The sequence below is a fragment of the Bombus huntii genome, chromosome 13 (assembly GCF_024542735.1).
Source record: "Bombus huntii isolate Logan2020A chromosome 13, iyBomHunt1.1, whole genome shotgun sequence".
Classification (NCBI taxonomy): Eukaryota; Metazoa; Arthropoda; class Insecta; order Hymenoptera; family Apidae; genus Bombus; species Bombus huntii.
Window position 1 is genome coordinate 9,085,001 of NC_066250.1, and position 21,661 is coordinate 9,106,661.

Here is a 21,661-nt window from a genome sequence, read left to right on the forward strand (position 1 = left end):
GCCATACAGACAAGCACGTGGAATCGGAGTTATCCCGCAGGATACGCGTAAAACGTGTCTCATTAACGGTGCTTGGGCACTCGTCACTTTCTTTGACGATGCCGATTACCTCTCGAAAACGCAGCGGTTACTCTTCGCGGAACACAAACAGCGGTGGCCCGATGTGGTCGGGGCACATTTTTGATGATGGGAACAGGGATTTAAATGCTGATAATTACGCTCGTATATATCGCGCGGGGTAGGAAAAACGTCGGGACGGGAGGATCAAAGAGAGATACGCGACCCAGCCGCGCCTCGCGATCGGATGCGTTTTTCGCGTTTCGAGCAATCTCAATTAACTCGGTGAAAATAAAAAAAAAAATGCATGTATATAGATGTACCGGGGAGCCACTTTTATTCGACTGTCCTCGATATACGTGTCAGACATTTCTCGAATGTTTCTGTTCCACGAACGTGATTTATGCACAGGCTCTATCTGTTTGGAAATTAAAACGTGAAAGCGTTCTGGATCGGCTGGCTACTACGAACATAAAGAGTTAAAGAAGTCATGTATAGCAATATATGGATATTATACGTGATATTTGTGAAGTGTAGAAAGAAATGGTAAGTTCTTTTTCATACTAATATTTACTGAAAATTTGCTAGCACGTGGTACGACCAATTGTTATATCAATGAAATTATATTATTCAACGATTTTACCTCTAGTTTTATTCATTTTCTCAATTGAACTAATCGGTTTCTCGATATGATGTTGGCCTACTAATGCAGAACTAAAATGGGTTAATGATATCATTCATTCATTATCTTCAAACTTCAAAATTTACTAAATGATCTAATATTACTATAAAATTATGTATAATTAATTGGTCAAAAATGAAGGAACCAATATAAAGGAAATAGAAGATAGGATCTGAATTTTGGGTGAATCACGACGCCCGGATAGATCCGTCGGACAAACAAGTGCCTAACTCTATTCACCTGTTTTTTTTTCACCGAACCATTTCCGGACCTTCGACTCTGAATACCCTTTGAACGCTGTCCAATATGGAATGGGACGGTTGAAAGCGAGCGGACAGCTACAGGGACCACGACAGAGGGACCGCGACAGACAGAGAGACACGAGTGCAAGAGAAACAGAATAGAGAGAGAAAGGTGAAAAGCAGCGAAAAAAGGAAGAGAAATGATCGCGGATAGTCGGTTGACGAACAGAGACAGAAGTAGCAGGTGTAGCAGAGGAAGATAAAAAAGATTGGAGGGTGCGTTTTGTCGCGTCGCCGATAAATTTTGAATGCACCCGCCGGCGGAATTAGTAGCCTGTTGGGTAATGATCAAAAAAATTATAAACAAAAGATTCCACGGATGGTGAGCCTTTTTCGTGGATCAACGAGGCAAGCGGAGAACGCTTGGCGAAAAGCTTTGACGGTGGCACACGGTTCCACACCCGACCCAGGCTCCCGTTGCTGCCCAAACCTACCGGGCACACTATATTTAAAAATCGGCGCGCTCTCCCGGAAACTTTCTCCACAAAGGGTAGGGGCCAACCGTTTACATCGAGTTTATTAAAATCGACTACTAGCGAAATATAAACCGTCAACCGGAACGTGGACGCGTTTGGGTTCCAACGGAGAATATCCCGGTTTCGTGTCCTTATCTAGCCGTCTCTGACTTCAATCGATATATCCATCATCGATATTGGTATTTAGAGTATTTAAAATTTGGATTTTTTATATATAGAATTTCAAATATTTGAATTTTAAATATGTGAAATTTTGAATATTTGAATACTTCGTATTGAATTCTTGAAGCTTTTAATATATAGGATATAATTGAACATTTGAAATATGAATTTTCAAAACATCTGACTATTGCCTTTGAATACAGAAAAAAGCTGTAGACCGATTCGTTTCATCACTATTGCAATTTTTTCTATGTTAAAATATCTACCAATTGATCATCGTAAATTTCTATTTCAATCCATACAATCATAAAGCGATATAATCTACGTGATTGTTTCCACGACGACTATATCTCGATCACTAAAATCCACTAATTCGCGCGTGCATTGAAACGAAAAGGAAGAAAGTACAAAAACTCAAACATCTCGCGTAAATAATGTTCGATGATAGGAAGAAAGCGATATACGGGCAAGAGAGAACAAAAAGATACGTGAAAAAAACAGACAAAAAAAGAAAAAATAAACCTATCGTATATCGACAAAAAGCACAGATACATAAGGTAGGCTTATCCGTAGCCTGCGTCAGCTTTCAAATGCGATTGATACGTACGGTGGATGATGCCGACGCCGGTCGTGCTCGTAAATCCGCCCACCAACGCTACAGACAGAGAGAGATTCATTATTTTTAATTAAACAAAACAATAATACGGTTATTAATTGATTAATTAAACATCACGTATGCATTACGTTGTTCCATCAACGGCCGCCGTCGGTTAATCCATCCCTTTTCGACCCCTTTCGGACGCTCGCCGTTTATTACGCCGACTTTTATGCCCGCGGACGGAGAGTTTTGCAGAAGCGACGCACGAAAGGGGTGGCACAGGGGCGGAAAGGGGATGCGTAGGTGGTGGTACAGGGTCGGCAAAAGGGGGAGTGAATCAGGACGGGCAGGGGCTGGAGGCGAGGGGAGAAAAAAAATTTCGTTCGCTCGCTATCATTGTGTTTGTCCGGTCGGCCGTGATCGCGACGCGGGTTTTATCAATACCACCGTTTTCGGCGGGATAATAGCCTGATTTTTTGCCCGCGTCGCCGCGTTCACCACTCCTCATCGATCGGTAAATTTAATGAAGTTGTATCAGTTATCGACCCGCTCCGGTTTTTCTTGCAATTTTAGTAATTAATTTCTCGATTTAGCGTTGACGTCAGTGGAACATGCGCAACCTTCCTGGCCATGTCTCTGTTAAATTTAAGGGCAGCCATCCCCCCTCCCATTCTACCATCCGTTTTACTAATAGCAATCCTAATAACAATTCCTTGTTACAATTTGTTTGTCTACGGTTTAGATTTGAACATTTCATTTTGATAGGATAGTAATTTATTGATGCTTTCAGTAAATTACTTGATTATTCTTCAAAAGAAAATTGATCAACGTTATAAATTGGAAAATGAAAAAAGGTGTATTTTTACAATTTGGAATTTATTACTGTTTGTCCCATCTTCTTGCGATAAATGAGTTTATGAAATAAAATCATTTATTACAAAAACTATAATTGATCAGTTTATCTTCTGAGAGATTCATAAGAGCCTTTCAGAAGCTATACTGATTAACTCCATGATTTGAATATCAGAGAACACATTCACTGATTAACTCGATATACTGAAAAGAGGAGAAACGAACTTATGAAAATAAGCAATGTCTTTGTTGGGATCAATTGAACATTAATTGTACACTTAGATAATGACATTGAAAAATTTACAAAAAAATTATGTATCAATACGTCTCCTAAGATATTCATACCGTAAGCAGACTAACTTCATCAATAGCAATCTTACACTGTAGATATTAATTCCAGAATTTCATAAATTAACCCCTTCGCTGTAGAACCCATGTGTCGTATGTGCGCACGAAAGACTATAAGTTGTTAAGATTTATAATTGTCACGACGATACATGAATCGTTATATATTTTCTATTTTAAATATTCGATAAATAATTATATTCAAAATCTACAAGGAACAATTTTTTTTTAATTTTGTAACATAGTGATTATAGCACGCTACCGTTTTAATCTACAGTGACAAGATTACAATGACCAAGGAAGAAGCTGCACCCTCGCGAATGTTCCTTTGCTTTTCCTACTAAATCGCATTATAATCTCTAGAGTTGGCAGCTTAACGAACGAAATTCTTTTTCTAACGAAAAAGGAAAAAGAGGAGACGTACAAAGAAACGACGGGAAGTCAATGTAACAAAGTTAGTCGAGCCATTCAAGAATATATATCCAGCAACACACCGGTAACGCTCGCGGTGTGCATCTAATTAACGTCGATCGCGACGGGTCGCCGACGATGCCGGGGTTAAAAACAGTGGAAAAACGTCGTTTGCGCCTTAATATCGTGGAAAACGATCACACGGCACAATGACGTTTGAGACTGTAACCAGCTCATAATGGCGGCAGCGGCTCGCCGTTGGCCGCGATAATAACATTAAGCTTTATTTAGGTGAAATTCAACTTTAAAACGTGACTCGCGGTAATTATGCGAGAGTGAAACAATGCCCGTTGGTGGCCTGGCCTCGCATGATATACGTCTGCGGGTTTTTGCAAGACAAAGGCGTTTTATATCGCGCGCATTCGCCGCCCGCAACTTGCACGCGGTTTTGTACCTTCGGCCGCGCGCGTCACAGGAAGTTTATGCACTTCACGCGCGCGCGCCCGCAACTCGCGCTACGTTTGAGAATTGCCATTACGAACAAAGCTCCTGCGTTGTTCTTTTTTAAATTACGGACTCTGTTCGGCCTGCTTTCGTTTCTAGGCCGGGATATTATGTTTAAGCGTTGAGATTTCGTGCGAGCTCCAGGTGTTCCAATTTATTGTTAATTCGCGGCTTGGATATTTTGAGAAGCGTTTAGAAAATGGTTTATGGTATGTTAGAAATTTTGATTGTGTTGTAAATTATATTTAGGCGTTAAGATTTTATGTATTAAATCACTGTGATGTAAAAATTAATTCAATAGGAGCAGTTTGTTTAACCTGTTTTGTTTAATTCAACCACTAAATTTACACATTCGCAAAGGAAATTTATAAAATAATAATTCTCAAAGACGATATTTTTTATAGAAGAAAAGATGTACCTTTCTGCATAGAGTAACAGTCCGTATGTGATTTATCAATACAAAAGATTTGTCTGGATTGTTGTTCTAGTGATTATGACGCAATACAATTGTATTTAAATCATAACATATTTTCGGTAGAAGAACGAAACTTGTTTGAATTACACATAAAAAAATCCCTTTATCTTGCAATACCAACTTTACTGTGTATAAAGCCATCTTTATGAGATAGAATAAACCTCCACGTTTCACATTCTGCCATTATCCCGATTGTAATAAGGATAGTAACCAATGTATGCTTCATTAAGATTTAGAACCATTTAGAAGCAACAGACCTTTCTTTCCTAATTAGATTTTGAGTATTTAAATACAAAACAACGAGATGTGTACATAAACATCGACTAATCTCTGCTAAGAATCCGAAATATTTTTAATTTCATATGAAACGAATCTAATGTATTATCCTACAGCTCGTTCGCATTATTCGTGTCATAAAATTTAATCCCAACTTTACTTTGCGGGAATATAAACTTTTGTAGGAAATATAATAAAAAGAAAAGGAACGTGAATGTACATATTGTAAGCTGATAGAGTTAGTTAAAGTCCCTGGATTTCTCATTCTATCATTATTCCGATTATAATAAGCATAATACAAATGTATTTTATGCGACACGTTATTTGGGCAAGTTTAAAAAAACGTTCTATGAATAACACGGGTTAAAAGTTCAGTTTAAGAATCTGGCAGCTGGCAGATACAATGGGGTTACCCGTTAAAAATCTGTCGGCAAAGGTGAGCAACAAAACGCGAAACAGAACGAATGCGTGATAGTTTTAAATATGTAGTATTAATTCTACGCGGAATTATTATACTTTATCGCGGAAAAGTAATGAGGGAACCGTGAAAAAGCGTAACGAGTCGAGGGAGAAAAAGTCGTGTGTTTACCAAATTATTGTCAAAAAAAAAGAAAAAAAAATCGCTTTCTTTCACGCGGTGGCGGTCGCTTTGCTGTTTGACTTTTCTAATTATGAATTCGAGCGTTCTATTGGAACGCTTTCGCGGAAGGAGTCGCAAAGAACGTGTCAGAAATTACGTAACCCTCTTTTATATTTTTCCTCTTTCTTCCCTTCCTTTCCTCCCCCTTCCCACTCTCTTTTTTCTTCCTTTTAATTGAAAGCGTAGCAACGAATTTAATTACAACGATGTCCATACAAAGTTTTCTTTCAAGCTGACTGTGAGCCACGTTAATTAATTACAGAATATAAATGCAACTTCTCGCGTTTAGTTACTTACGAGAGACAAAAAATTAATACGACATAATTTCGATGAATTTCCCAAACCGAAAAGAAACGCGAAAGAGAGTCGAAACAAGAAACAAGGAAGTCCAATGAAGAAACGGAATGTGAAAGAAAATATATCGAAATTTGTAATTTTCTAATGGAGATTTACGCTAGTCTACGATTTAATTTCACTATTATCCCGATACTTTTACTTAAGCTGGAAAATACTGTAGAATCGGTGTATAACGCGAGCGGAACGGTGTACTTAGTCGGTGTTCAACAATCTCGCAATTACTGCTTGCAACGATAACACGTTTCAAAATAACAGCTTTTCACGCCGACCCTTCGACGAGCTAACAGTGTCGCTATTGTTAAGCAATATCCCTAATGCGGTGTCAATTCATAAATAGCCGCACACTAGCACGCGCTGTACGCACGGCTTGCTGGCCAATGCGACATTCCTGTAAATGACGACCATCGACGAGCCTGTATAACTGGACGTTACACGGCCAGCACATAAACGTTGCCTCCGCCAATCGGTGGACAGTAATTACGCGTTATGCGTTCGACAGCGATTCAACCCTTTGGTTGAAAAAGAAAATTTCGCGCCACGCGGTAACCACCAATGGATAACGGTAAAATCTTCCTCGCGTTCCCCGTGCATTATAGTTTTTCAAATAAAATGAATATCGAGATACTACTTTCCTATTAAATCGAAAATTACAATATGTATTCATAGAGCGTTGAACAAATGGAAGTGTAAAAAGAAAAAAAAGAAGAATGTCAAAATTATGGATTAACAGATGAAATGAAATGGAATTTATTTGTGAATGTTTTCTATATATGTATTTTAATATATTTGGTAAGTATTAAACGTAGTAATTTAAGCGAATACCGTTACAATTCTATCAGATTTATATTATAATTCTGTGTTTTTCATTTTGATTTTGTAGTCATTCTTCCACCATTAATCTCTACCCTATCAAATTTATAATTCCTATTCAGCTTATCCAATTCCATCTCATTCCCACATTATCTACCCTTATTTATCTTTATCTTACCCAATTCTCCTCTAACTTTCTTATCTACCATATAACGGTGCTCTCGTCCCCCTAACCAATAAATGACACCTTCAGAAACCAGCCCTAATATCTAAAAAATTCACTCCTAACAAATAGAGTCCTTTAAAATTTCGTAAAGCGAAAACACGCTTATTTACTTCTGCTAGACCATGATCGCATGGACGACAAACTAATTTCCAGTCTCTCGAAACCCTAATGGCCCAGGGCGCGCTTAATTCGCTTGGCCGCGGAAAAAAGTTAGACGCCGCCGTGTAGACGCGGACACGGCAAATTTGTTTATCGGCGTGCGAGCGTCGGGGGCATTAATACGCGGGGCGTCAGCGATAACCATTCTCAATATCCATAATTATTATCAGCGGCGGGAGCTGTTGGCAGCCCCAGAGCGAGCCACCACGTGACTCGTTCCCGTCGAAATAAAATGACAACGTTCATTTGCAAATGCACGAAAGTGCATTATTTTTATTGGGTTTGTTAGTAGCCGAATCGTCGGTGTACCAGCCGGCACGTGTATGTGTGTTGTCCAGTTTCGTTTTACGTATACAGGATACTATACACGTTAAAGTACGATGTATATGTGTCGCGGAGGGACGAGAGAAAGGGGGATGATCGGGTGCGTGCGAGCGCACGCGTCAGCTTCGTTCTACAAGCCGGCTAAAGGGAGTGTGACAGATTCGCTGGTGGAATACCGATGGATCGCCCGTTTTTTCGCTCTCCTTCATTTTCTTTCTCTCTTTTTTCTTTTCCTTCTTTTGTTTCTTTCTTCCTCCTCTATTTTTCCCCCTATTTTTTAGTACATTCTCTGTTTCATTTTTCGTTAGCACGAAAGAGCAACGAAAAACTGCGTCGATGTTTGGCAACGATCCTAGAGCCGAACGAATCGACGTGTCACAGGAATTTATCTTAATTTATGGAACGGCCGGCGGCGGCTACCGGAAGAATCTTTTTGTTCGCCGATTAATTATTCCCGGCTAGTCGACGTCGATCCTCGCTGTACCAGAATTTTAATAACTTTGTGCCCTTTTTTCGGCCGCCGCGAAAGGGGCGGTTTCTTCGGCCGGATGACGCGAAATTGATTGGATCGCGGTCGAAACGACACTCTGAAGGACATGTATGATCGGCCACCAAGGCGTGTTAATCCGTTCTGTCCTGCAAATTTTTGCTTTTTCGCTTTCCTTCCGCCGTCAACGATTACAACCGTTGTACAAAGTTGATGAGATGTATGAATATTTTAAATACGCGTATACCATCGAGATTGCCGCGATATTTTACGCATAAGCCATGAAACCTAGTTATTACCATAGAAAAGATAATGTAACTGGCAGTTGTAAAACAAGTGTAACCCAAATTACCTGTAATTAACAGTGAAATAGTGACTTTCTAATTATATACAATTTCTTTCCCTCAACTTTTAATTATGATACACCGGAATTCGGTCAGTATAACTCAACTTTCTATACTGATTTAATTACAACTAAGTGTTGCGCGATTGTCAAAACGTTTTTGCGTTGCTCAGTCAACAAATATGTTATAGTCTCCCTTTAGCTTTCGGTGTAAAAATGTGCATAATAATGTAGTTTTACTTAAAAGGTAACTTCACATGTTTCAAAATATCGCATATGTATTTCAAAAGCGACACAATTTTCAATCATCGACACAATCAAACAACTTTTCGAAGAAAAATGAGAAATTATTTGGAAGCTTATAAAAAAATTCTTCGCTAAACACACAATAAGGACAAAAATAGACCGAAGAAAACAATGGACGAATATTATTTTTGTAATTTTTCATTCTTATCTCTTGAAATCCGTTTGATGATTTTGGTATTCAATACACGACTAGATTACTTTAAGTTGCGACATTTTTGAAATACATATACATTTTGAAAACCAAAAAAAATGGTAGATAGAAGATGTTAACTAAGAAAGACAGTATATCTATGAAACGTTCCTTTGATTGGTTCGTTTGAACCCAATTGAACAGTTGAATTACACCAAACAGCCAGCTGTATCAGCTCTAGTGTCAACAATCGCATGACAGCTAGCGGAAAAACAAACGCGCGCAACGAGTGTGTCTCTTTGTAACCAGCATTCCCATGGAAATCCGTTAATTGAACCAGTCTCGTTACAAGTTTTTCATAAAACAATCCCGCTAATCACGACGATATTTTCGCGAGCTTCGGTCGGTTCTCCAGGCGTAATTAAAAATTCGTACGACTGTTTGACTCGCCACAGGCTTTCGCGCGCAACCACCACGGCGCGACTGTAGGGTGTTAATAAACGAAGGGTGTCGTTGGAACGCGGCGAAAAAGCCACGAGTCGCTCCACCTGGACGCGTCTACGCACTGGTAGGCGCGTGTCGTGATTTCGAGAAATCCACCGGCTTTTGCGGATTATCCTCGCTGGATACTAGCGACTCTGTGGAAAAAGCCATGGCACGAGTGAGAAATCAACGAGAACGCACGCCGCTACTTTTCGCCTCGACTATGCAAATCGCGGGACGCGTCGATTATGCTCAGTTTTGGCGCGCAAGCTCGCAAACCGACGTCGCGTAGCGTAGCGTCGTGTCGTGGCGTAAAAAAAAAAGAGAGATAAGCGGAAAAGGAAATAAAAGAGGTGGTTTGCCTGGCTGGCCTCTGAACAGCCACGTAACACGGAGGAACATGATGGGGTGCACCAGGGTGGAAAAGGGGATCGGGGACGCGCAAAAAAAGTCGCGAATGTTGTAAAAATCCGGGACCGCCAATCGGGCGCATTGTGTCCAGCCGGCGAACAATACCGAGGGCGTTCGGGTGACTGGCGCATTTTCCTGCGAATTGGCCAGCATTGTTGGATTTTTCAAATTGTATTTCTAGCTTACGCAGCAACAAAAATTGCCTGTCGCCGCGTATGCCTTTGCGTGGCTTTGTCGCCCTTCGATTTCGGATCGATCAGCCTGTCTTTGACTTTTCCCGTCTGTTGTGTAACTCGAGATGTAACTTTATAATCTTTACATTAGCGATAGATAATTGTGAAATTTGTGGAATAATTGTTTGTAGGACAGTACCTTCTATTTCGGAAAATTACATGACAAAATTTTGAACTTCGAAAACTTAGAGACTGTTCCGTTGTATTATTTGAATGTAATAAATACTGTACAATATGGAGAATATACGTACATTACACGAGTCATATGCGATAGGTATACTAATCTAAATGTACAAGGTAAACTCGTTCTCTCTAAATCTTCTACATTTATCACTTTGCCTATAGCGTACATTGTGTATACAGAAACAATTTTTAAATGTATTAAATTTGCCTAATTATATAGTGACGTTTATCGCATGCCATAAGTAATATCGCAGTATATACAGTAGCCTAGTATATTACTCACTAAGGTCAAGTAGGATTACATCATATGTAGCTTTATGAATTACAAGTACTTTTAAATATTTTAAAAGCAATCTTCATAAACTACAAACAATTTTATAAAATCAAACCAATTAATCGAAACGAATAATCGTTAGAATTTCAGTAATCCCAACTAATTTCAAAAACAAAGTCAAACAGTCAGTTACGAGGAAACTAATCTCCAATAGTCTTCAAAAGAGCAGCGGACTAAAGAATCGAGTAAAAGAACGATCGTTCCCTGTTTACGAGAAGCAACGACTTCCACGGGATCGAAAGAAGCCCGACAAGAAATCCCACCGTCAAGCTCGCCACCCCCCAACGACAGTCAAACGCTACAACGGCCGCAGCCCCGATACAAGCAGACGCGGTACAGCCGCTTGTCTGCACCGGGCATTCCTAGAACAGTAATCTTATTAAATTTACATATTAATCAACGGATTTTAATTATCCCCAACCCCTGGCGAGCAAGAGAGACAGCGAGATAGAGCGGGAGTCGGCGGCTTTGCCGAAGGAAAGGAGTGGAGGGCAGCGGTTGGAGAAGAGTGGTGGTAAAAGAGAGACGAACGCAAAGACAGAGAAGATGAAGGAGGAACGATAAGGGGTTGAACCGAATGAACAAAGATAGGCAAACTATCAGACAGAGATAGAATAAGTGAGAGTTGAAGGGAAACGGAGGTAACGTTGGAGATCGAGTTGAAAAGGGACGAAATATACAGTTTGATGGAGTGAGAGAAGGATATAGCGAAGTGAGATAGATGTATATATATATACAGGGGGAGAGGAAGAGAGACAGCTTCACCCTTGTGCGGCGGTAGCGGTAGCGGTGGCGGAGACCGAGCCAGCTCTCGTAATTTACATTAATCCAATAATTGCATGGAGGTTTCCTAATTAGAAATTCAAATGAGGTGGTGGCAGGCAGGCACAGCCAGCCAGGGCTACCAACTCAGCAGTGGGAGAACACCATCGCCACCGAGCAAAGTCCGTGCACATCGACGGCGATCGTACGTCGACTGGCCCTGGCCTAACACGAGTTCGGGCGATGCCAGGATGGGCGTTAAAAGCTACCGGAATTCTCGAAATTCGGATCCGAATAGTCCTGTTACGTATACCATCCGAGCTAATGCTCGCTTGTAGACGCCCCCGACCTACCTAAGCCATGCCTTTTAATCATTCTACCTAACCCGCTCTCCTACCCCTCGCGGATCGAACCGTGTAAAAATTGAATCCTAATCTGTTTAAGCCTGGTCTGGATTAAGTTAGACGCCGAGCACCTGGAAAGGATAGTTTCCTGGCAAAGAAGTAATTGGGAATAGTGGGCGGATTAACAAAGGAGCGTGATTATCATTTTTTATCAGGACGCTAAGTGTCAAAAATCATGTTGTAAAGGTAGGAGGAATATCGTTTTTCATTTTCTTATCTATATCGGAAATTAAAATTATGGGTGTCAGAGATATACCCCTTGAGTGATTCCAGACTCAACCATTTTTGCTAAAAAAAATTGCCTATTTATTAATAAAATTAATTATCTTTCTTGACAGGAAATATCGAAAATGGCGAATAAAAAACGAATGGAGTATTTAGAGGGAAAGTGGTATAAATAGCAGAAACAGTAGTAACATTAAACTCTAATAGAAAAATCGACGAATTTGTACGTTTGTAAATATTAAGATACATAAAGTTTGCAACCTTGGAAGTTCATAAAAATATATTTTAGATAAATATACCTATTATTTGAAAAAAGAAATACACTTGTACCTCTGTCCCAATGAACCCTTTAAATGTTCGTTTAATTAAAAAATTTAAGCGACTCTTAATAGTTCAGTTTAATCTCTATTTTCTCCAAAAATATTCTATTTTCTAAAAGAAAATATGAAACGCACCAAAAATTTCACCCAAAGTTAGGAAATGTTCTTCAAGAGACAAGATCAGTATAGGATGAGAAAAAGATGCAACGACTATAGAAAAATCAAAGCAATAAAAGCCGACTCGTAAATATTTGAACCGATTAGAAAGGGATCAGAAAGATTCAGTGGCTGAAAAGAATATCAAATTTATTTTGCTTGCCGATGAAAGAGTCGAAAAGGGGGGAAAGCGAAGAAGGTTCAGAAGCGAGAGGCATCGGACGAGAGCAATTTCAGCGCAATATAACGTTGTCCATTGGTACGTCCCGGTGCGTGTGGTCCTTTTGTTGTCCCCGGAGGGATCCCTCGGCAAACCTAACACGTCCCTAATATCGTCACAGGTTCGTCCCTCCGCCGTCAGCCAGGGCATATCATGGCACACGGTCGAACCGTCCCTGATAGTCCCAACGTGGTCGATTAGCGAAGGTGTCAACCTGTGAGTGCGACGCGTGCATATCATTTGCACGGGCTGTCGCTTATCGTCCGGCCTGCTAACACCTCTTCTATTCATTTACAAAGTAATCTATACAAATGATTTGCAAGGAAACGAAACACAGTGTATTAGTAATAAAGTGGCGATCAAGGATAAAGATACGAAAAATAGGGATTCGAAGAAGAAGTTCTGTGTCTGAGCAAGTCTGATTGTAATCCGTGCAATGATAAAGTGTAACGTTCCTTTGAGCGCGTAATAAGGGCACATTAGTTTTACGAGTACTCTTCCTTGGATAGAAGGAACTGCCTTTGCAACTTTATTCGTTATAATAAATGAGTACCCCACCTGCAGTCGCAGTGGTTCTCATCTCAAGACTATTTAGATAATTGACTCTAATCAGATTTTCTTATTCTAGACATGCATACTAAACTTCGTTGATTTATTCCATCATGATATAAAGGTGCAGTAACGAAAGTCTTGTGGATTATATAAAATAATCTACACTTCTATTTAAATCCATCGTTACGAGATTCTTCGTTTGTATCAAAAAAATAGGTCAAGGCCGCTTCTCTTTTAACCCTTTTCAGTTCTACTCTTCTTATAGAAAGAGGAATGAGTACATATTATATAGATTAGGAAGAGAAAGGTCACCCTGATCTATAAGTGAGATAGATAATGTATATTACTAAAGATAGATGAAACTTTGGAATCATAGATACTAGACAAGTTTGATAAATTTCACATGAATAGATTTCTACAAATCATCAAACAAAATTCTACGTGTACAATCAAACTCTATCGACAAAATTTTCCAATCAACCCAATAATCGAAGAACAAACCACCCAATTCTTTCCAACTGATATCTGCAAAACCAATGGCAGACTTCCAAGCTCTGGAGCTCCCGGTCGCGCACTGATTCCAGGTCACCAAGGAGATCATCGTCTATTCCCATTGCGATAGGTCAGCCGAGTTTCGTCGAAGGAACTCCGCGTGCAATTATGATAATGGCGACCGTAGTCGAGTCACCTAACCCGTGCTAACTCCGTACGTTAGTTCTGGTAGTTCTGATATCGTCTGTGTTTAAACAGCCAGGCGGTGCTGCAGCAACCGTCGTCGTTGAAACGAAAAGGACAGGGTTGAAAGTGGTGTAAAGGGGATGGAACAGCGAAGGTAACGGGAAGACGGGGGTGACAAGGGGCAGTAGGGAACAAGGAGGAAGGGTAAGAGTGAACTCAGAGAGAAGAGGGGGCAAGCTGGATGGCGGGGTACCAGGCTACGACGGCAAATCTACATAATATAACCAACTATTGTTCAAATAGACGGCGCTCCGCAGATTCAATTACCATTGTGATACAATTAATGTTGGGAATTTCATCAATTCGAGTGCCGGGCACGGCTCTTACATATGCATAGGAGAATCGAACGTGGTGCGGATTTCGTCCAAAGAAGAAAGTCGACGACAAATATTATTCAAGCAGCTTGGGCTCTAATCAGCCGTCAGGCTTCCTGGGGATTCCCTGCCCACGGATTGTCTCTCGATACTGTGGGACGATACTGGGCTTTGTGTGGTGATAGATGATTCCAGTGATTGAGAAACTGGTAATGATTATGTTAATTGGAGAAATTCGAGTATAGGATAATTCAAGCCTAGCTTCGAGTAAAAACGAGCCAAATAAATATTTTTCAGATTGATTCGTTAAACATGCGATATATCGATGCTACTTTATCATCAATTCTATCTATGAATCTCGCATATTTCTAGAAAATTCTGTTGAAAATCTACGTTTTAATTTTTCCGGCAAGAAGTAGAACTTTATCTGTGGTCATAAATAACGTATCTACAGCTATAATTCCACTCTTCAACAATGGTTTCGGAGGATTTAATAAAATACCACTTTTATCAAAATTGTTCAACTTACTCTTAATAGTAAGAGTGCGACAGAACCACGATTTAAAATTTCGTTTGCTTATTTCTATAACTTTCTGCTAATTATATGTTACAGCATAAGTGGTTCACTATACAAATTAGCAAGTACAATTAGTGTTTTCAATTTATATCAAAGGTGCCTTTCAAAACAAAATCAACCTCCTCGGAATTATAATAGAAATTATATTGCATTGGAAATATTAAATTAAACGGTCGTAAACTAATTATATAAATAAAAAAAAATAATAAATGGGACTAAATTAGAGAAATAAATATGGGCAAAAATACAGATGAGATCTAAGGAACGAAAGGATCTTAACCTCCCACCCGAATCACCGTGGAGAATCGGGTAAACCGATTCAACTAACCCAGTGATATCGCACCGCAGAATTCCCCAAGCAACGTTCCTTGAAACATTAATCTGCTGCAGGTTATATAATCGACCCGTATTGCACTGTCGCCGGGGCTATATTCGACAATTATCGTTTTCACCAAACATCGCCATATTCCCTGGCCGAAATCACGATCAAGGTCTGCCCTCATCGTTATTACGCAAAAATGATAACGACGCGTTATTCAATTAGATTATTTTCATGGGACGCGTAGTAATTTCATTGCGTGCAACGAGCAAAGCGGGTGGAAAGCGAAGAGAGGATGGAAAGAGGGGGGAGAGGGTGATCAAACGTGAGGGGGTGGTATATGGGAAAAGGAGGGATGGACGAGGGAGAAGAGAGGAGGTTTTGAGTGAATTGGCGAGCTGGACACCAGAGGCGGGGCGATGTAGGCGCCACATCATTGCTGGACGTTAATCGCTGATATCGTTGGCCGAATTAAGTGGTATATCGAGAGCTTTTAGAATTAATCGTAAACCGACCGCGGCCCGAAAACAGATCGTTCGTATCACGACAAGCTCGTTTTAACGACCAGGACCAGAAATTGAGAGCCACTGGACTCGCGGGCTCGCGTGCACAGATCCATATAAATTCTAATTCCGCAATCAGCGGTATCCAAGATAGTTCTAGGCCGATCCTGCCCGGCTAATTCCAACTACCTAACACCGACTCCGCGCCCTACCCCTAACCTTCTTATATTTGCCCGACAGTTTATAATAGCCATAATCAACGGTTATACCAATCCCACGATAATAATTACCGAGGAGGGCCGGCTGAAAGTTTCAGCCGCGTGTGTGAACTCTCTGCCGTGTCTCGTGCAGCTAATTCAACCGGCACACGCGTCGTCGCCCTGGCCCGTTTCTAACTTCTTCGGTGATTAAATTTCATTTCGACCGCTCGACACGGACTGGGAAAGAAGAATACACGAGGCCGGTCGAACAGGGGGCAGAGGGATTTACACGGTGTATAGCAGAAACCGCCACGTCGAAATGACCGGCATGTGCCGGGTTAATAACTTTTCCAACTATCGATTCCATCGCAACTGAATGTCTTATTACGATGCGACTGACCTTCTGGCAGGGCTTGATGGCAAATAGTTCAATCTATTCGAAACCGCGGATTTATTGTAAGACTTTTACGAATGACAGATTTTTGTGGTTTATGTTGGAAGAATAAAATACGTGGCCTAGGTCCTCCTGTGAAATTGAAAGTTGCCAATTCGATGCTCCTAGTGAGACATCACAAGTTGTAAGTAACAAATTATTAGCATTAATATATTTTCTTGCATAATAGAAACAAGTTTGGTAATACAACGAATGAAGTTTTACATACACGACTAATTTTGCATGTTATAAATCAATTGATTACTCTGTTTGGCATAAAATTGTACAAGAATAGTTCGCAACTTTAACTTATAATCTGTCAATACACTAATATTATATTGTTAGTTCGTAGATTATTCTATAACAGAGTGCTGTTATAGACTTGAGTTACATAAATAGACTTAAATAGATAAATGACATACTCAGTACGTCATCGACTTCGAACAGCTTCGAGCAAAATTAAAATAAAACACCGACGAATAATTCATGAAACTTTCATGAAATAATTGTAAGTCAACAAATTACTATCTAACGTATCCTTAATGCATATTTAACGTATAATAATCTTTCATAAGAAAGTAATAACTCTTCCAGAGACGATTAAAATAACAATTATACCAACGAATACAATAATCGTCACAAGTTGAAGAATATTCTTACATTCACAAAACATACACTATCAATCATTAATATTAGTAGTTATATAATAGTTACTAGTAGATACAAGTTAGATAATGCTGTTTCTCACTGCTTTTATTTTCTAATTATTTTATTACAAATGTATCCTTTTATTCGCATCACGTGTGCCTTACCATGAAAAATATTAAACGAAGTAAAATTTGTTCAAGTTTCTCAATAAAGTGACGTCGAGTAAGTGTCCCAATACATATGGCAAGCGGCATAAATAAAAAGAGAACACGGCTTACAATGAAGGAGGAAAGGACACGCGGACCTTGAATTATCGAAAATAGGATGGATCGATTCGAGTCGAAACTAGCCAAGTTTACTAGACACTTTGGTGGGGACGAAGGGAGCAATTTTCGCCCTCCTCGTCCTCTGCCCCCGCCCCCTCCGTCGGTCTCCTAGAATAATCGATCGTATAATTATCGTGATGTACCTGCTAATGCCGCGAAAATCAGCCCCTCGCAACGTCCGCTGTGCCGTGCAGACGGCGGGTTAAGCGTCGGTAGTAGGAGCACATGGTAATTATATCACCGACTAATGGATATAGTTAATTGCTAATTATGAGGCCTGCCGAATGATCGATAGTACCGTGAGGCATCGCGTCCCTCCCCCTTACCGATCTGTTGGTTAGAAACGACAGGGAAGGTCCGGGGGATTACCAAGAGTGTCATTCTGGCCTACGCTCCGCTACCCTAAGCCGACTCTGTTCGTTCTCGCTCTGTAAATTAGGCTTCGCTGATGATCAATAATTCCAATTGATAAACGATCTCTGACGGTCCTGTGGAATTCTCAGGCGCCTTAGAATATCGTGATTCACCCAACTTCTCGTTTATTCTGATCTATTTTGATCTATCACACTGATCGATTTTAGTTGTGTGCGCTTTTTGGATGGCGGTTGGTTTCTTTTGGATATTTTGAACTGTTTAGATTTTCGATATTTGATAGAGTAGGATTTATATTGTTCGTCAAATGTTTGGAATTCTATAAAAGCTATTATTTCTAACACTTGTGTGTTCTATAAAAGCTATTATTCATAACACTTTTAATTAGATGGTAAAAATGTCAAATTAGCATTGTATTAGCTTGGAAAATCTTTTAGATGAAAATATATTGGTGGAAGAAAAAGTATTCTTGATATTTGCGATGTTAATGACAAAGTTAATAGAGATTCTATGTATATATAGGTACAACTGAAGAAGGATTCTGACCCAAAGTTTTCGACTGGTTGTAGATAATAAATGGAAGTACTTCGGAATTAGAGTGTTTTAATTTATGGGAATTATCTGCGAGTTTATTTGCAGTAGCGTATTTATGAAATATTCGTGGAATGAGATTATATGGAAATTATACGGATAAATGAGATCCTTTTACGATACTTGAAGCATCTTACAGGAACGAATCATGTGATACATCTCAAACACCAAAGGTCAACGTCGCTATTTTATGCTTATTATAAATATTCTACAATATAGAGATGAACAATGTGAACCTACATAAAGACATATTTCACCACTCTCGTACGTTTAATCTGCACATAATCGAAGAAGTTAAAAGTGAGACACGAGGATAGGTGCAAAGGAATAGCTCGTAAAGCGAATTGCCGCCGACTAGGTGAAAACAAGTCAAAGGAAGGAACAATGTTAACCTTCGCATCCAAGAGTCGTGACTTTATTAGATCGTGTTGGCGTAAAGCCTTTTCGGTTCGTAAAGCCTAAGTCACGCGCGGCTCCTCGCCTCTTTCACGTCGAAATCTAACGCGTGTACGGGCTCTCGACAGTGGGATGAGTAACAAAACTGCCACAGGGCGTTCAAGATATCGGGAATAAGAGCGTCGGGTCTTTAGATTGGAACAACATTGTGAAACTCTCTCTTGCCAAAAATCAAAGACATGGAAATTAACACCTCCGTGTCTTGGGCCTAGGCGCAACGACGAGATTAGCTAATTCGATTCAACATCGTGGCCCAAGGACTCCAGCCGACGATAATTATTCGTCGGTGCCACATCAACGGCCATAGATACGGTTCGAGGATCTTACGATGAATATCTCGTGCTTCAACGTAGCTATTTTTCATAAAATATTAAGTTCAGTCTTTTAGAACTTCATAAAATTTTAGAATTCTATGAAATATTCTTAGAATCTTAGAAACTTTTTACTAATTAATTCTCTCTATTACTGGTTGGCTCATTTTGTATTTCAGAATTTTATAGGATTCTAAAATTCTTTAAAATGTTTTTCGAATTTTAAATACTTTTGTTAATTAGTTCTCTATAATTGGGATGGTTGAGTGTATGCTTATTTGAACTTTCAAGATTTTACAAGACTCTAATATAACGTAATTCTCCGAAATATCCTTCGTATCTGAAATGTGTCTGATAATTAATGATAATCCTCTCTGTAATGGTTGCTTGAATATTTGCGATGGAATGGATGCTTAATTGCTTGCAACGCGAAAGTATGATTGACTAGAGTTTGTCAGATTTTTTAAATTTCAGCAAAGTTTCTATACGTTCTCTGAATACTTCTTAAACGACTACTTAATAAAATTTCAGTTGCAAAATCACATATTAAACGATATGAATCTCGTGATTCCAGCAAGTAAACGCTAATTAAACCATTCTTAACAATCTTACGCATTTTCCTCCATAAATTCCAACATTCAACTTCATGCAATTACAAATAATTAACGTGACACGAGAAAACCAAACAAAGAATCAACTAATCTCAAGCACTTAAAAAAAAAAAAAGAAAGAAATAAGCAATTGTCTGTTGAACTTTTTTATCGAGTGAACATTTGATTTATAACTCGGCGTTAGAGGAAGACAACGGGAGTACGTCGTAATTCGTATAAGGAATAACATTATTCCGAGGAGGCTTATTATACACAGCGACCGATTTCCGCGCAGTCCTTGAGTTACACAATCCGGAGCCAAGTAAGATCATTAGCAGATGCCTTGGTGTTAATGAGCGTAATTCTAGATGTTCCAACGATACTGCCAGCGCTCTCGCGGTTCTACTGCTAAGACGATTATTCTAGCTGTGTTACCCCGGCTACGCCAGCCAAGACTATGGTCATAAGTAGGTACTGGTCAATATAGTTCGCGTGGAAAAAGGTTAATCGGTACCGAGGTTTCTCCATTATCATCGTCAAGGTTATGAAACGTGACTATCAATGTCGAATCAATTTTCATTCGGTTTGCTCGCCACGAGCTGAGCTCTCATACAGTGCTCTACAAAAGTTTCTGGTTAGACAGACTTTCCACTTTACATTTCAAAAGCAATATTGGAGAATTTGAACACATTAAGGGCGTTAACGCGATATTTTTATAACGCAATTTCTTTTTCAATCATCGTTTACATTATCAAATTTTGCTTTTTAATATTGTAACTACGAAAGGGAATTCTAAGAATTCTATAATTCCGTGAATCTCCCAAAATAATTTTTTTAAAATTAAATGTGTTTTGAAATTAAATGTGTGTTTTTCATATTGGTTTTTATCATATTCGTCAAAATTTTCAAGATTTTTGTGGTCTTTATAATTATGCTACATATATTATATTATATTATTGGCGGTTTCTTTCAATTTCAATCACGTTACATCAAAGCCCTTTTATTTAATCATAAAGTGACATTAAAATCAAGAAATCAACAAAAATATACTTATCATGTCTTTTTTTGATCTTCAATTTTTAAAATGGGATATGTATTTCCATTTATGTAAGACCCTTCTCGCTGGGAACTTTTGCATACTACTGTATGGAGATAAACGAGAAAAAGAGACGATGAATTAATTCGCTCGGCATTTTTCATTGTAACCCCGAGTCGTAACACACTCGAGTCGTAATAACATCCCTACTCTGTTTTCTCCTCGCGCGATTCTTATCAGAAATTGACGATCAAAATTGCATTTGCGTCGTATTTATAGAATGTCGTATGTATGATACATGTATGTGCATGTATAATTTAACCTGTTTCTACTTGGGGAACCCATTTATTTGCGCAAGTATTTTAACTCGCGACCTGGTATCGATTAATTAATGTCTTCGCCTTTCATTCAAATTGATTTCACGCGTGTACATTTTAGTCAATGTGTCTTTTATAGTCCTTTGTGCTGTACTTTGCGATCTCGGATCTTTGGAACGTATATGTAAAATAGTTATCTCCGATTTTGTTTATTATTCGATATTTTAGAAACGAAATAAGGTAAAGTTGAGTAGGTAATTTTAGAGAAGATTATTAAAATTCAGAGAGAATTAATAGCTGAAAATTTTGAACATCTATTAATATTATAAATACATGTAATATGATCATATCTATCGGTATGGGAGAATAAAAACTTTTAGAAGGAGTTTTACATTTTAATACAACCTCTTATATTTTAATACTCTATATTTTAGTAGAGCTTTCTAGAACGTAGTTGGAATATTTTTATCGCATCAATACCGCATATTTTCTTTATAGAATAAAATATTAAACGGAATAATATTTTTTCAAATTCTGTAACGATTATATACGAAACAAGTATAGCTATCCTAAAACTATCAACAAGAAAGTAAAAAAATAAGATTTTTCTTATCACTAATAAAACAATGCGAGACGTACACGAAATTCCACAAATAAAATTTACGATTCTCAGAATCTCCATATTTTAATCGAATCTCTACATTACAATATATAGTATAAAATGG

At 39.0% G+C, this 21,661-nt stretch overlaps 1 protein-coding gene across 3 annotated transcripts in view; it reads right to left on the reverse strand.

Annotated features, from left to right (window-relative positions):
* LOC126872362 (POU domain, class 6, transcription factor 1) overlaps nt 1-21,661 on the reverse strand; it is a 210,398-nt gene that overhangs the window by 49,448 nt on the left and 139,289 nt on the right. For 2 of the 3 annotated variants that reach the window (XM_050632239.1, XM_050632237.1), the window contains exon 3: nt 2,287-2,334. The exons of the other annotated variant lie outside the window; for it this stretch is intronic. In XM_050632239.1, the coding sequence (XP_050488196.1) occupies nt 2,287-2,334 (48 nt within the window). The remainder of the gene's footprint in view (nt 1-2,286; nt 2,335-21,661) is intronic. 3 annotated transcript variants of the gene reach the window in all.